General features: G+C 49.4%; 1 protein-coding gene and 1 long non-coding RNA gene across 4 annotated transcripts in view; one reads left to right on the forward strand and one right to left on the reverse strand.

Moving 5' to 3' along the window:
- Positions 1–15,975, reverse strand: part of Hr51 (photoreceptor-specific nuclear hormone receptor 51) — a 65,582-nt gene that overhangs the window by 25,444 nt on the left and 24,163 nt on the right. For both annotated transcript variants that reach the window (XM_050189005.3, XM_050189006.2), the window contains exon 2: positions 285–436. In XM_050189005.3, the coding sequence (XP_050044962.3) occupies positions 285–436 (152 nt within the window). The remainder of the gene's footprint in view (positions 1–284; positions 437–15,975) is intronic.
- Positions 1–15,975, forward strand: part of LOC129387609 (uncharacterized) — a 56,556-nt gene that overhangs the window by 2,700 nt on the left and 37,881 nt on the right. The gene's annotated exons all lie outside the window — the stretch shown is intronic.

Below are 15,975 nucleotides of genomic sequence, written 5' to 3' on the forward strand. Positions count from 1 at the left end.
TGGGCAGCTGTAAAACATTCGCTTTGATGCGCAACAATGGATCGGTGAATGCTCGCGAACACTATCAGCTTTTCTCATCATATATTTATTTACTATTATTATAATGATATTTTTTTGCACACATAAAAACAATAACAGCGAAGAGGAAGAGAGATGCCGGCAATAGTACGGTAACCATGCATGCAGTGGCATGAAAATGAAAATATGACGGAGACCGCATTCGTGCATATACACTATATATAGTATATACAGGAGGCGACAGTAACGTGCGCGCGTGCACTCACCGTGATGCCAAGCTGTCGTGCGGCGGCAGCTGCCCCTTGCAGGTAGCCGTGCACGGATACGGTTGCCGGGGAGGCGCACAGCGACAGCCGGGCTCCGCACGGCGACGGGTCACCCGATGGGCACGGGCGGGTCACCGGCGATGGGCTAGACTCTGCGGCACAGTCAAGAAAAGAAACCGCGGTCTTTATTCCATGGATACACGTATCTACACGTGATTCATAGGAGAACCTTAAAAGTAATCATGTATATAGATATTTCGACAGAACGAACGAACGAACGAACGAACGAACGAACGAACGAACGAACGAACGAACGAACGGACGAACGGACGAACGGACGAACGGACGGACGAACGGACGAACGGACGGACGGACGGACGAATGAACGAACGAACGGATGGACGGACGGACGAACGAACGAACGAACGAACGGACGGACGGACGGACGGACGGACGGACGGACGGACGGACGGACGAACGAACGAACGGACGGACGGACGGACGGACGGACGAACGAACGAACGAACGAACGAACGGAAGAACGGACGAACGGACGAACGAACGAACGAATTGATTCAGGGGCTTTCTCATGTTGCCACCGGCTTGGGGCGAACGTTCAAGGTTTAGAGCAAGGCACGTAAAAATATTTTATATACTGAATCAGCCGTGATGGTGCACAATACCCGCTCAGTAAATAAGGACCATCGGTCATATGTGATGCTTAACACTCTGGTTGTCATGAGACCACCTATAGCAATAACAACTGGCCTCGGCCTGTCACAAAGTTACTAGAGTAGGTTTAGGCAAGGTAAGTTTTGACTCTGGATGTGATCAGATCTCATATATAGCAGCATTGGCGTGTCCCTGGCACATAAATTTCCTGGGAACTCTTAGTCGCGATGGCTCCTTTATACCGCTATGTGGTTCAGGTGCTCACAGTGAGAAAGACATTTATATGGTCTCGATCTTCTGCGGAGTGAGAAGAACCCAAGTGAACTGTTGTCAGAACTATCGGCTGCACTTACTTTTGAATGCCTGTGGTACACACCGCCAGAAATAAACGAAAGGGTAGGGCTGTGTCATTCGATCGCGTGGTCTATAGACTTCACGCGGACCTTCCGACGACTGCGCAAACCGTAACCGTGATGTGAAGCGACGCTTGGCCTGCGGTACCCCTCCTAAATACGTCACTCATAACTTAAGTAAGCCTCATAGTGCCTGCGGAGCTGTCGTTGTTAAGTCCGGTCGTGCAATCTCTTAGCTGCCTTGATAGGTTCATAGATGGAATCCTTTAATGTGTTACATGAAGGCCGTTAGCAATAGCAAGCATGCTATGCGGAATTCTTGAGGTACAGTGGCTAAGCCATCCATCTCCCCAAGAAGTGAAAGAACGTTCGACGTTCTTAACTCGTTCCTCAACTAAGTCCTCGCGCCGAAGTGAGGTATCACAGATAAATAATAATCTCTGTCAAACACTTGCTTCTAGGCTTTCATGAAAAACCTGGTTTCGATGTGAGGCCAGGGAAAGTGATTTTGAAGTGGAAAGAAAGAGAGAAAAGTAAAGCCATTTCCACGCGGTGAAAGCTGTCAAAACAGCGAAGCTGGTGGTCGTTTTTTCAAGTTTGAACTCGCGTTTAGCGCTATATTCATGAAAGCCTTTTGTCTCGTTGTCGTCGTTTTTCTATAGATTCGAGCTTCAGTTCCGGATTGTGCACACTCTTCAGTTGCGTGAGGTTGCGATCAAACCACAGTCTATCACCCGCCTTACAGCTGTGGCAGCAGTTACGGTCGAGGAATTCTCTCTTACAGCCACACCTTACAGCTCTGTGGCAGCAGTTACGGTCGGCCTCCTTAGCTGAGGGTCAGCTTGCCTCTGCTGGAGCTTCGCTTGCATTCTCTTGAAAGTGGGGGTTGGCTTGCCTCCAGCGGCGCTTGGCTTGCGCTTCCCGTTCTCGATCCTCGGCGGTAACGGCTTCCCTCCGCACGCGCTTGACTTGCACTTCTCGATCTCGAAGCTCGGGATTTGCTCGACGTCGGCGCTGCCGCTCTCGTGCGAGCTCCCGCGGCCGCTCGCGTCGAGCGGAATCCATGGAGCGGAAGGGCGCGCGCCGGCGAAACACCTACTCCTATACTCCCCTCCTCCGCCCTCCCACAGCACGCGCTCTGCCCCTTGACCCCCTGCGTGACACCGGATAACGGACGGCGAAGGCTCGACTTAGAACAACTCAGCTGTTAAAAGTACAACGCTGTAACTGCCACTCACGTGTGGTCGCCTCAACAATATCGCCTATACGCCTCACAGCAATCGATTGCATTGATAGAAGCTTCCCATGTCTTCGTTTCTCTGCACACGTAAAAGCTGTGGATGATCATATTTGGACTACTATAGAACACAACAAAAGCGACACGCTTTCTGCCTTTCTTTTTTCCCCCCTTCCAAACATGCAATCACGCGTCCTCCATCAGTGCATCGTGTTAACGTGGCCGAAGGCGTGAAGCTGTTCATTGAAAGCTGCACAGTTCTGCGGGGGCTTCCGTCGCACAGGAAGTTTCTTTTCCCGACTGAGAACGGAGGCCGGCCGCGTTCGCTTTGAAAAGATTGCATAATAAGAGAGGCACATCGTCCTTCTTTGCAGCGGGCGCCGTGCCACATGCAAGGTGATGTGCACAGCGATTCCTTAAGCTTATATGCGGGAGCACCGTTGCCTCGTTGCGGCTATACGAGCGGAAAAGACCTCGTTATCCGTAAGGAGGATGGTGGTGCTTTTATTCCCTGATTTCTCGCGGAACAATGCAACTTGGCCGTAGGTCACTATTATAGTGACCCTGTCTGTGGTTCTCAACAAAAGACGCTCGGCCGAGGCAAGGCGCCTTTCTTACTTGCGCAACAGATATGTGGTCTGCGGAAAGTATAAAGACGGAACGCCACCCGCAGTGTCGTTGTACTGACTGCGGTGCTTATTCTCCCAGGCACGCGTCGTTGTCGGCTGCGGATTCGGCAAAAAGACATTGGGTGGAAGGTGTCCGCCTCTTGCGCAGCATATTGTTGTTCATTTTGTCACAATGTGTTGGCGCGTAAAATCGCAGAACTCACTTTAATTTCGTCACGCGAAAGAACAGAATTTATTGCGTTCCTTGCTTTTTTTCTTCCATTTGCAAATCTGCGCACGCACGCACACACGCACGCGCGCGAACACACACACACACACGCGCACACGCACGCACACACACACACACACATGTTTATTTTTATGTTATCTAAACATAAATACCCCAGAAAGTGAATGGGAGAAAGGCGCCGTGGTGGCTCAGTTGGTAAGAGCATCGCACGGATGATGCGCAGATATGGGTTCGTATCCTACTGGCGGCCAGTTTTTTCATCTACTTTAATTTCCGTATTTCCATTTATTAATAATTTATTTAATTCAATTACGATCAACAGCTAACTTCTCCTATGCTGTCCTTAATGTCATTGTTTGTTGAATTCTTGTTATGACTAATAAAAATCGGGCCCTCCGTTTCTTCTCGATCATTATATATATATATATATATATATATATGTGTGTGTGTGTGTGTGTGTGTGTGTGTGCGTGTGCGTGTGCGTGTGCGCGTGTTTCGGGGCTCCATCGGCATGCAGCCGCTGCGGTACCCGCGACCTCGGCCTTCGCAGCGCAAGAAGACACCGGGATCTGTACCTCGCACGCTAAAACTACTAGACGTTAATATTCGCCACCACAACCTACCAGCCAACGGGTTAAAAGCAGCTTGTGGCGGCACCTCTACACAGCTCACTCTCGGCTAAACTCCCTGTCGCAGACATATAGAGAGACAAGGGCAAAAGTTCTGCAATCTCTGCAACAGTTACGCCGATCTGGGCAGGCATGACAGATGAGCATGGTCGACTTGAAACCAGCGAGAATAGCCATGGAAGAGAAGAGAGGGCCAAGAGCTACAGAGACCGCGAGAAAATCCACTCGCGTCCACGGTCACTCCGAGGAAACAAAGGCGCCAGCCTTATCCACAGCGCCAGCAACGGTCAGCTGCGTCGAGTGTATATAGCGTGTGTGAAGAGGCGCAAGCTGAAAAATGGGCGCCTTCCGCTCCGAGGAGTCGGTCGGCGTTTGCGGGGAGCATCACGGCGGGAAGAAGACAGAATGGCTGCCACTTGCTTCTCGCCGGGGCAGATCGAGCCAGTGCAACGTCCCCGCACCGAGAGAAAGAAGCCGGGGGCGGGAGAGGGACGCCTATATCGATCCGGCGGTCGCTCCCTGATGCCGAGGCTCGCACGAATCGAGCCTGGAGATTCCTTCTCGTGATTCTCATGAGCGGCTGTGCGTCGCCACCCGCAGGCTGTGGGCTATGCCTCCCACCAGCGACAGAGTCGTCTCGTGCACTTATGCGAAGATCACAAATTTCATCTTCAAAAGATTGAACAGACCACTGAAAAGAATCGCCAATCCCTCACCCTCACCTCGTGCTTTCCTCGGCTGCATATGGCTTCCTGCATATGACGAGCGTATATATTATGTGCGCTTAAAACAAAAGAAAAACTCATTTACACCCTTAAGGTTGCTTATTTGTTACAATGCTAACACCGCTAGCCTCGTGTTTACCCTGTTTACCTGCTGAGAAACGTAGCCAGAAAGAATACTTGATCTGTATGTATGTATGTATGTATGTATGTATGTATGTATGTATGTATGTATGTATGTATGTATGTATGTATGTATGTATGTATGTATGTATGTATGTATGTATGTATGTATGTATTAAAAAAATTACATTATGGGGTTTTACGTGCCAAAACCACTTTCTGATTATGAGGCACGCCGTAGTGGTGGACTCCGGAAATTTTGACCACCTGGGGTTCTTTAACGTGCACCTAAATCTAAGTACACGGGTGTTTTCGCATTTCGCCCCCATCGAAATGCGGCCGCCGCGGCCGGGATTCGATCCCGCGACCACGTGCTCAGCAGCCTAACACCATAGCCACTGAGCAACCACGGCGGGTGTGTGTGCGTGTGTGTGTGTATGTATGTATGTATGTATGTATGTATGCATGTATGTATGTATGTATGTATGTATGTATGTATGTATGTATGTATGTATGTATGTATGTATGTATGTATGTATGTATGTATGTATGTATGCCCGCACGCACCGCGCAAAAGTCTGTAATCAAACCGTTTACTCAGTGCAGTGAAAGCTGACAGATGAAAACTAGATCAGTAAGCCTGGCCGTGATATGCTATGATAAGCCGGGATATGCACATACGAAATACACCCTTAAAGGGGACACATATGTATGTACACATTTGGTGTTGTTATATTTTGTACGGCGTCTATACAGATGCAAATGATAGAAGCTTATATTAGAAATGATTAAAGCCAAACTATATAATTTATATGTTTGAGTTCATGAAATTGCTTGTTTAAACCGGGACATTACTGGTTTGAAATTATGGAAGTATTGACAGCTTCTACTGCTCGACGGAAATATAGGTTTTTAGTTTTAGTCATCCAGAGAACTGAAGGTTACGAGTTATGGTTTTAACGTTAACACGGAATGCGTGAAATGTGAAAAATAACATAAAAGAAGCAGTGCGAAAGAAGTCGTGAAAGGAAGCCTCCGCTGCTCCAATCACCTAAACCTTGTGATTGCCATTACCCGCCTTGCACTATTCAAAAGAGCACCATCTCGCGCATTTTAGGACTGCGAATGTTTATAACCAATGATATGCTCACAAGAGCGTTTCTGTTTTCTTTTCTTCGAGACAGCTCGCGCTAAACTCTGAGCAACATAGGCGACCAAGAACATCTTTCTGGCAGCGGCGCGGGCGTTGGCCCATGATCTCACTTCCAGCCACCCCAGTGAACCTCAACCAAGCCTAGCAAACACTGCACGTAACTCCGGAAAGGAAGCAAGCTGAGAGTAGAGCAGTCGCTTTCGAACTGGCAGCGCGCGGCCTGTCGAGTCGTCTTTCACGCACAACAACGAGCTTGACTTCCACTGCAGTCGCTCGCGGATGGAAAGCCTGATGGCGGCGGGGGCACCCACCACCACCACTCACCATCGCAGCCAGCACCACCACCCATAAAGCAGAGGAGGAGGGAAAAATAAGGGCGTGGCTAAGTAAATGTACTCTCTCCCGTCGCCCGTCAGGGCAAGTGGCGGCGCCAAAGAACTCCTCCGGTCTCTCCTGTCCGCCGCCAATCACAGTTCGCGCCGGCCACCGTCGCGCTCCGCCCCATTTGTCTTGCTTCTGTGTCGGGGAATTGCGCCATGGCAAGCGGGGGGGGGGGGGGGGGAGCTGGATTGAAAGAAGCAAGGGAGGGGGTATTGAGAGAGGCAAAGGTGGGGGGGAGAGGGGAGCGTGCTGGGTGCCACCACACCGCTCACACGACAACCACCATCATCCAGGAGATGCAGACGCTGCTCCTTCCCCGCCGCATTCAAGAAGGACGCGAAGTGGGGCTGCCTGCACGCGCGAGAAGTGCAATCTCTCCCGTCGTCGCAAGCCCCGCCGCCATCGCTCCTTTTTTTTTTTTTTCCCGTGATCGACTCGCGCTGCGCTGTTTTTTGGCTGCTTGATTTTCCCGCAGGAGGCCAGAAGGAAGCCGTGAGGGAGGTTAGGGAAGTCGAGATTGGACGCTGGAGGAGAGTGCCAGGCACAACGCCCCCTGGCCTTCCAAAAACGCGATCCCGACGTGCTGTCTGTCAATCTCCAATAGCGCGCGGGCAAGGCGCAAGCACGAGAAACGCCGTTCGCTGCCTCGAATTTGATGCATTGCTCGGTTCCAACCCGTCGCATCCCCGCGCAGCTGCGATGGACGACGAAGCGGAGACTGCCGGCGCTAGCCTTTAGATACCGAGCCGGGACTCATCTGGTTCTGCTGCTGCCGCCTTGGGATGATGACGAAACGTGGGGCTGGAAAGGGCGACTCGCCGTCTTCGTCATCGCCCCCCCCCCCCCTCCCCTCCTGTGACCTGGCTTGTACTTGATCATTCTTTTGGCGGCGCGTGAAAGGCACGTCGCTAAAATTTGAGCCCGAGCAGTTGTCGCTATAGATTTATATTAAGAGACTACAAAAGGGGCGACCGCACGTAGTGCTACAGTTTTTTACGAGTCCGACCGTATCATCCGTTAGAAATTTCGTTACCTAAAGAGATGGGTGGTACACTGCGACAGATTATAGGGGGGGTGTAATACACGAGTGTCTTTGTACACTAAAGTGGTTCGTAAGGAGAGGCACCATCAAATCCTCATGACTGACATGCTGTTGAGGAAGTTAATAAAAATGTAATCGATGATAAAAGGCCCTTACAAAAGAAAAACAAACTTGATGAAATCGGCCAGAGTTTAATTATTTATTTACTAGCTTATCTGTTACGCTTGCGCCTGGGGACTGATATCAAGTGCTGAAGAGCACCAGATGTAATCACAAGAATTGTCTTATGTAAGAGCGTTTATTCATTGGCGGTCGTTAGGCTACAGCCTCATGATTGAAACCAGCGCATGACAAGACTCTCACCGCGGCTGTGACCAATCGTGGGCGGCACATGTACCGGAGAAAAGTAACCTTATTTGATTGGTTTTTCGTGCATGTTATAATCCAGGCCGAGGCCTAGACAAATCTCTCGGAGCGCTTATGTGTTCTTTCTTCTGAATGGATTTCCTTCCAACAGAATTCAACGCAGAGCACGTTACTGCTTCAGGTTGAACGCAGCTAGCGTTCGCGGTGCTTTACCTCAAAGAAACGCCACGTGCATTCAAGGTCAGAGGCATACCTTACTGCTTCAGTTTATATTGTGCCCAAAGACTCGAGTCATAAGGAAACAGAAGCCGAATTCACAAAGCTTTTCGGTTATATAAGTGCTGCTCACTGCTGGTCGGCAGATTTTGCTGTTAGTACACATGTAAATAACATCACCACTGGCTACAAATAACATCGACCTGCTGGTATACGAACAACTCAAGCGCAAGTAAATATATTAATGTGGCTATACGTCCAGTTTAGTTGTACGTATATAGTGAGATGATACGTGCGAGGTGATCAGCTGTGCCATGGCAGGCTCTGCCGCAGGTGTGTGCGATTAGTGTTATCGCATATTACTCGAACAAGGGCGATTTTGGAAAGTAAAACGCTATATATAGAATTAAAATCCGTATCTACCACAACTTCATTCGTTTCTTATAGCCTTCGGAAAACGGTACAAGGGTGTTTCCACGACATCCTACATTTTTTACATTGTAGCACACTGAACATTGTAGCATGGTCATTGTAGCACACTGAACATGCGGTTATTTTTGGCCCGTCAATCGTATTTCGCGACTCTAAAGAGCGCTGGTATACGCTGTGAAACCGGCATGGCCCGTATACATTCCCGCTATATGCGGCTTCGGAGAGCATCTGCGTAGCGGCGCCATGCAGCGTATCTCGGAAGCGCGAATGGGCGGGAGGGGCGTTTTCTTAGCTTCAACATTTCCTTAGCCTCTGTCACGCATGATCACTGTAGGCGCGCGATCCTCTTGCATTAGTCAGCTTATATTACAAATCGCCTATTTGACCAGCTGTATATATATCTGGGACCGATATTTTGTAACAGTTCATTTGTCATTCTTATTTTGTTGTCAAGCGGTGGACAGAGTGAGCAGTCTCAGTGATAGCGGCGGTGTGCGAACCATGGCCAAGCCAATGACTATAGAGGTGATGAGAACGGAAAGTGGATTGATGGTGCACGTTAGAAAATATTGTGCCAGGCCTTCAGCATGTATACATACACAAGGTGTTTCAGCAAACACTGTCAAAATTTAAAAAAAAAGCGCCTGTGGCAGATAGCCCAATTCTAGTCCATGAGCTGGTCTGCTTGAATAGGCGGACATTATATGCACGAAAAAATCGAAATGCATAATCGACCAAATAACAAAAATTAACTAATGTAGTTTTAAACTAATTAGCTTAGGGCACACATGACAATTTACAAATTTTAGCGGGCGAGACTGCAAGGCATATATCCACTTGAAAAGATTTGTTTGGATGACACCATTTACGAGATATGCGCAGTCAAACTTGCGGTAAACATGCACTGTCGTTCCATCTAATTAATTTCTTAATCAAACGTCGTTTTGTGCATTGAAGCACAGAAGTACCTAGAACGCCGATGCATTTCTGCGCACAGCTCGGAAATTAATATGTCGAAACTGGTGTCATCCTGATAATTCGTTCCAAGTGGATCCGCGTTTCGAACTCCCCGGCTTGAATTTGTAAATTATAATATGGGCCATAAGGTAAATCGCTCAAAAACTTTAGTGATTTTTGTTAATTAGTCGATTATGTATTTCAGTTTGTTTGCCTGTAATGCTCGCCTCTTCGAGTAGACCAGCTAATGGACTAGAATTGCGCTATCTGCCACAGGCAAGCTGTGAAAATTTTTAAGCGTTCGCTGAAGCACCCGGTATGTATATACATCGGACTCGATCGACATTCGTAGATGCAGCCTTCGTTCTTGGCGTCGAAGCAAGCGAAAGCGGGCGGATCTACGAGGCGGAAGTTGCGCAATTAAAGGCGTATGCAATCAACAACGTTAATTGGTCAATCCTGATAGCCGGCGCACTATATACGTCTTCTGAGGGCTTCGTGTATCCAAGTGCTGCATATATAGCGCGCGCGCGATCTTGCAGAGACAGCGCATTCAAAGACGCGCGGATGATTCGATCGATCCTGTTAAATTGCGCTATTGCATTTAACCATATATACTACGCCGTACGACATGTGTAGCATGAATGCACTGAGTTTTTATTTTGTTTTATCTTTTCAAATGTTCGTGTCTGATTTGGTTTGGAAATGTAAATGTATACTATAATATTCGATACGTCAGACCATTGTACTGTGTGCCCTGTTTCATCCACAAGCAGAAACGTTTGTATGTACTATACTACACACGTCTGTGTATAGGCACATGCGTTCACCGCCAGCTTGACACGCGTTGGCCGCGAACGCGTTGACGGCATGCAACAAACTTGCGCGTGATCGAGACGGCAGCCCGCGCTGCCTTAGCGAATTTCGCACGTAAACGGCACCGCGGCTGTGGATTAGACAAGTCCTCGAGGAGCGTGCTTCAAACGGGTTCGTTTCTTGGCCTTTGTTTTCTGCCAGCCCGGCTCTTCTTTCAATCTGACCCGAGCAACCGCTTGTTCTCGAAACGCGCATTCAGCCAGTGCCTCGTCGCACGACAGCACGCGTGTGTGTATGTGCGCATGCAGACGCGGGTATACACTAGAGTCGACGTGCCCGTATGCACAGGGCGAGACAAAAGTCTGTCGCGTCAGCTGTCACGAGTGGGGAAAGTGAAATACTGTCACCAGCGAAATTAGCGCTGCATTTACTGGTGATTGTCGCCCCGCAGCCGTGATCTGGCCTCATTCTCGCCTTGTATATATATATATATATATATATATATATATATATATATATATATATATATATATATATATATATACACACACAACAAGCACGGCTGGGAAGCATACGCAACTACGTGTACCCGTCCACCGGGAGTACACGCGTCATGCTTGTTCATACATGGACTTACGCCTGCGTGTAAAACCTGTGTCTACCACGGCCGCTCGGTGGAAAGGCGTGCGTTTACTCACTCGATTTAGCCCGCGAGCGACTTGGCCCCTATTCACTAAATTTCTCTTATATACGTGAGAACGTATCCTCCGCGGCCGGGTATGCATGGTATGTGGCTCTTAAATCGGGGGACCCGGGTTCAATGCCAAAAACAGACACGTAATCAGTTGTTGATGCTGTCGAGGGAGCCCGAAATGAGGCGCTATATAGAAACCTGCATTTATATATGTACACATAGACTGCAAGTACTTGGTATAATAGTTTCCTGCGATAATTACTAAAGGGAGCTCTGGCGTTACGATCGTTGAGCCACCGTGGGCACGATGGTTACTATATGGGATTTGTCGATTCTTCGTACTTGTGGCTTTACCTGCCGTGGTTGCTTAGTGGCTATGGCGTTGGGCTGCTAAGCACGATCGAGGTCTTGGGATCGAATCCCTGCCACGGCGACCGTATTTCGATGGGGTGAAATGCGAAAACACCCGTCTACTTAAATAGGTGCACCTTAAAGAACTCCAGGTGGTCAAAATTTCCGGAGTCTCCCACTAGGCCGTGCCTCATAAACAGATCGTGGTTTTGGCACGTGAAACCCCATTGCTTGTGGCTTGAGACGTTCTTGCGGCTTTGTTTATTATGCTTTATCTGCCTTCACTGTGCTAAATTTGAAGACAATTTATACTTTTTCTAAATGTAAAAGAATGCGTGAACACGGATAAGCGCTACTAATTGCAGCGGTTCAGCCTGTCGAAGTGGCCAAACCGAATCGCGCCAAGGGTCTCAGCGCGCTGGTTTGCCCGCGAGAAAATTTGCACATGCCTTTTATGCCGCTTGTCGACGCATGCGTGGGTGGCGACGTGGTTTCCATATTGGGCTTCTGTGTTCGAATTCTGCCGTCGGACAAGCTTGGTAATGTTTATTTAGTTGTATATAACGCATTACTGTGTTGAACATAATGAGTTGCAAAGTCACAGAAGCTGTTTGAAACCGGAAAGACGAGATTTAGGCAAATCCATGCATTAAGCATGATTCCGATGCTGACTGAACCTCCTCGCTTGCAGCTCCTGTAGACACTAGAGCCAGAGTTCCCGTTAGCAATTACTGTACGAAACTCTATGCCTGGAATGAGGTAATGGATGGTTTGCATTAAATGCTGTACAGTGCGCAGATACAATCGCTTTCCGTCGTGGTGAAGCAGTTGCACGACCAGCCTCTGTCGGAAGAAAGAATTTTGCAACACCGCGCGACTTTGCACCGTATCAGAATGCCACGCGAGCGCTAATCCTCTTCTTTAAATCGACCGGCCTGTGTGAACGCCTGTGATGGGAACGCCTTTTGTGTTACCTGGTTCTCTCTATCTCTCTCTCACTCTGTTTGCTCTCTTTCCAACCCGGCTATATCCTCCAACTCAGCGTAGCAAACCAGAAGCTCGCCTGGTTAACCTCTCTGCCTCCCTCCCTCTCTCCCTCTCTTGCATTAAATAGTAAGGCTAATTATACAAGCACTTGAAAGTCGTCTGTCGAGTAGAGAAATGATGCGCTGCCGCTACATGCTTCCAATATTTCTATGCAGATGGAGAGCAACAACAAAAAAAAAAAAAAAAAAAAGAAGAAAGATGTCTTTATTGAGTCCGAATCGCAATGGTTTCTACAGTCATCACGAAGTAACGCAGCATGTCCACTATTTGCCAAGCTCAACCAACACCGGCCGTTTTCGCACAATCGCACGGCAGCAGCATATTGTCGCGAAAAGAGTATAGCGCGAGCCTCTTTGCTTGTTTTCTGGGAATTTTGACGCGGAGGCGAACCTTTGTACCCCGAATAATCGCGGCGGCGCCAGGCATGTACTGCCGCCCAGCCGCCGCGCCTGACGTCACACGTGCACCTGACGCGTCCTCGTCCCACGCTCGGCTGTCAAAAGCCGATTAGTTATGGTCCGAGTGCTTTTGTGTAAGGAGTGTTGACGCGACCATTTCTTGACCCCTTGAACTCTGCCGCTCATTGGATGATGTCGGCTTGCCTGATTGGTCGGGGTAACGAAATACCTCATTGGTGGAGAAAAGTGTCTCTTGGATGCTGTGTAAACTTATTTAAGGAGTAGTTCGAGTAGTTTTGAGAGAGCAAGTAGACAGCAGCAGACACGGCGCAACTTCACCAGGGGAGACCAGGCCGGTCAGGCAGGCCGACGACGACGGGTATGACATCGTTCTGTTTGTAAATATTTTTATACAGTTTAAACTTAATACGGCAAATGCCAAGTGAATAAATTTAGTTATTGAAATGCTACTCTCGTCGTCGTACCTGTGAATTTGGACTTGCCCCTGCCAGAACTCATCCCCATTCTTCTTCCGTCTCCCTGGTGAGTTGATGCGTCAAGTATCTAACGGCTGCGTCACTTCGCTACAAAGTGGTGGAGTGTGCGGGGTACTGAAGTCCACGCTCTAATATCATGGGCCGTGGCAACAAACCCGAAGAACCTAGCTCTAACAGCTCGACTATGACCGAACCCCCTACTGTCCTCACTACCATGTCCACCCCTCAAGCGGAACCTTTCATCGGACCGCCAGTATTTAAAGGCACACCAGAAGAGTCAATATCCGAGTGGCTGCTTTGCTACGAATACGTAGCCTCCCTCAACAACTGGGATGAAGGGACGAAAGTAAAATTCTTATATTTGGCATTAGAGGGCAATGCAAAAAAGTGGCATACCACGAAAATTTTAACGGGTGCCCCTAATACATGGAAAGAGTGGACGACGCTCTTAAAAACGTCTTTCACAAGTCGCCACTCAGTTGAGATCGCATATTTGCGGCTCCAAAACCGAACGCAGCTGCCATCAGAATCTCCCGATGATTATTACTATGACGTTGTGCAGCTGTGCACGAGAGCCAATCCATCTATGACGGAAGAGGAGCGGATGCGGCACCTCGTGCGCGGATTGCGTCCGGACGTGCTGGAAAAAATTCTTGTTGCAAACCCGGACAGCTGCTCTGCTTTCCTCGAAATTTTACGCCGAATTGATTGGGCAGCTTTTTTGATGGTGCGTGCTTCGCAACCAGAAGTGACCGGCACCTATTTCTCTACCGGCCAGCAGTCGTGCTACCCATACGCCTCGGCACCTCCAGCCGGAGTGACACCCGCTGGAGCAAGAATGCAACCGCCTCCGACATGTCTCGCCACCTGCGCTGCTGCAGAGCGTCACTGCCCGCGAGAGGCCACCGACCGCGACAGGGACTTGAGGGCGATCGCGGCCTCTATGGCCCCATTATTCGACCGCCTGAAGGCTATTGAAGAAGATGTATGTCGCCCTGCAATGCCCTGGCCAGCGAGAAGTTCCCGTGACGACGACGAGCGACCACGCTGCCAGCTATGCGGCCGCATCGGCCACATCGCGCCCCAGTGCCTACAACGGTTCCGCGAAAACGGACCCCAATGGAACGAGCAGCGCGGCGGTCGGGATGAGCAGCCTGGGCGACCATGCGAAGGGGACCCGCCCGGCCGACCATTTGGCAGTTTGGCGAAAAGTCAGCCCCTCGCATCGCCTTTCCGAGAGAATGGGACTGACGCAGAGCTACGGCAGCGCTCTAACTTTGAGCAGAGCAACTCCGGCTTGCTTTCCCGACTTCCCCATGATTCCGCACCAGCAAGCGAAGAAAATCCATTACCGTTGCTCGTGCTGGATCATGTGGACATCGGCGAAAGGCAGAGAGAGGATTCCTGGATGCAAGAAATAATACAGCACCTAGAGCAGCCGAGTGCGCCCGTTGTCAGAAGAATGAAAAGAACGGCACGAAGCTTTCGATTGATCGACGGTGTGTTGTATAGAAGAGCGAAAGGCTTTCAAGAAGGTCGCATGACACTCGTTGTCCCAGGGTGTTTGAGGTCGGAGGTGTTACGGCACTGTCATGTCGATAGCTCGGCGGGCCACCTCGACGTCAGGCGCACCTGGGGGAAAGTTCGCCGCCGTTATTTCTGGCCAAAGATGTTTTGCCACGTCAGCAAGTACGTCCTATCCTGCTCTGACTGCCAGAAACAGCCGCTCGCCCACAGAAAGCCAGCCAGTGTCGCCCCCTTTGTAAGCTCCAAAAATGAGCCTCTACTGCAGGTAGGCCAAGGAACTCAACGCGGAAACCAGAACGCCAAGAAAGTGGCCCACCGAGTGGAGCCTCCTCAGATGTTGGTGAACCAAACCGGCAAACAACGCGACGATTTTAATGTTGCGCGGTTAGAACCGTGCAACGTCAGACAGTGCTCGGATGATGACGACACAGACAGCGAATCTAATAACGAACGTCCAAAGAAAAAGAAAATGTGTTGTGTTCCTCGCGTGGTGCATCAATGTAGTTCGCGTGGTGACCGGAGGCATGCCGCGTGTGATCGTCTGTGTGAGACGTGGACTAGTGATCGTGGACGACAAGACAAGAACCCGGACGGGATTAAACTTTACTCCAATTGGAGTACATTTAACTGGAGGACATTCCACAACGAGGCCGATCCGAGAACTATCACTGCTTACGACACGGACACTGATGTGTATCACAGCGCAAGCGAATAATCTTCCTTGTTAATTTTATTGTGTAGCGCGCGATTGAACTTTGATGTTTCTTGTCTTGTGCATTTTGTTTCCATTTTGTTAAAACTTGTTTGTTGTTTGTTTTGTTTTATGTGATGTTAAATCTTCCTTACGGATATTTCAGTTTTTTATATGAATCCCTAAATGTACGTGTTTAAATTGTACGTGTTAATTTGTTAATTTGGTTTTGTAGTAATGCTTTGTAACGAGTGGGACACTCTTTTTCGTAGGGGGAAGGTGTCGCGAAAAGAGTATAGCGCGAGCCTCTTTGCTTGTTTTCTGGGAATTTTGACGCGGAGGCGAACCTTTGTACCCCGAATAATCGCGGCGGCGCCAGGCATGTACTGCCGCCCAGCCGCCGCGCCTGACGTCACACGTGCACCTGACGCGTCCTCGTCCCACGCTCGGCTGTCAAAAGCCGATTAGTTATGGTCCGAGTGCTTTTGTGTAAGGAGTGTTGACGCGACCATTTCTTGACCCCTTGAAC

Source organism: Dermacentor andersoni, chromosome 2 (genome assembly GCF_023375885.2).
Source record: "Dermacentor andersoni chromosome 2, qqDerAnde1_hic_scaffold, whole genome shotgun sequence".
Classification (NCBI taxonomy): Eukaryota; Metazoa; Arthropoda; class Arachnida; order Ixodida; family Ixodidae; genus Dermacentor; species Dermacentor andersoni.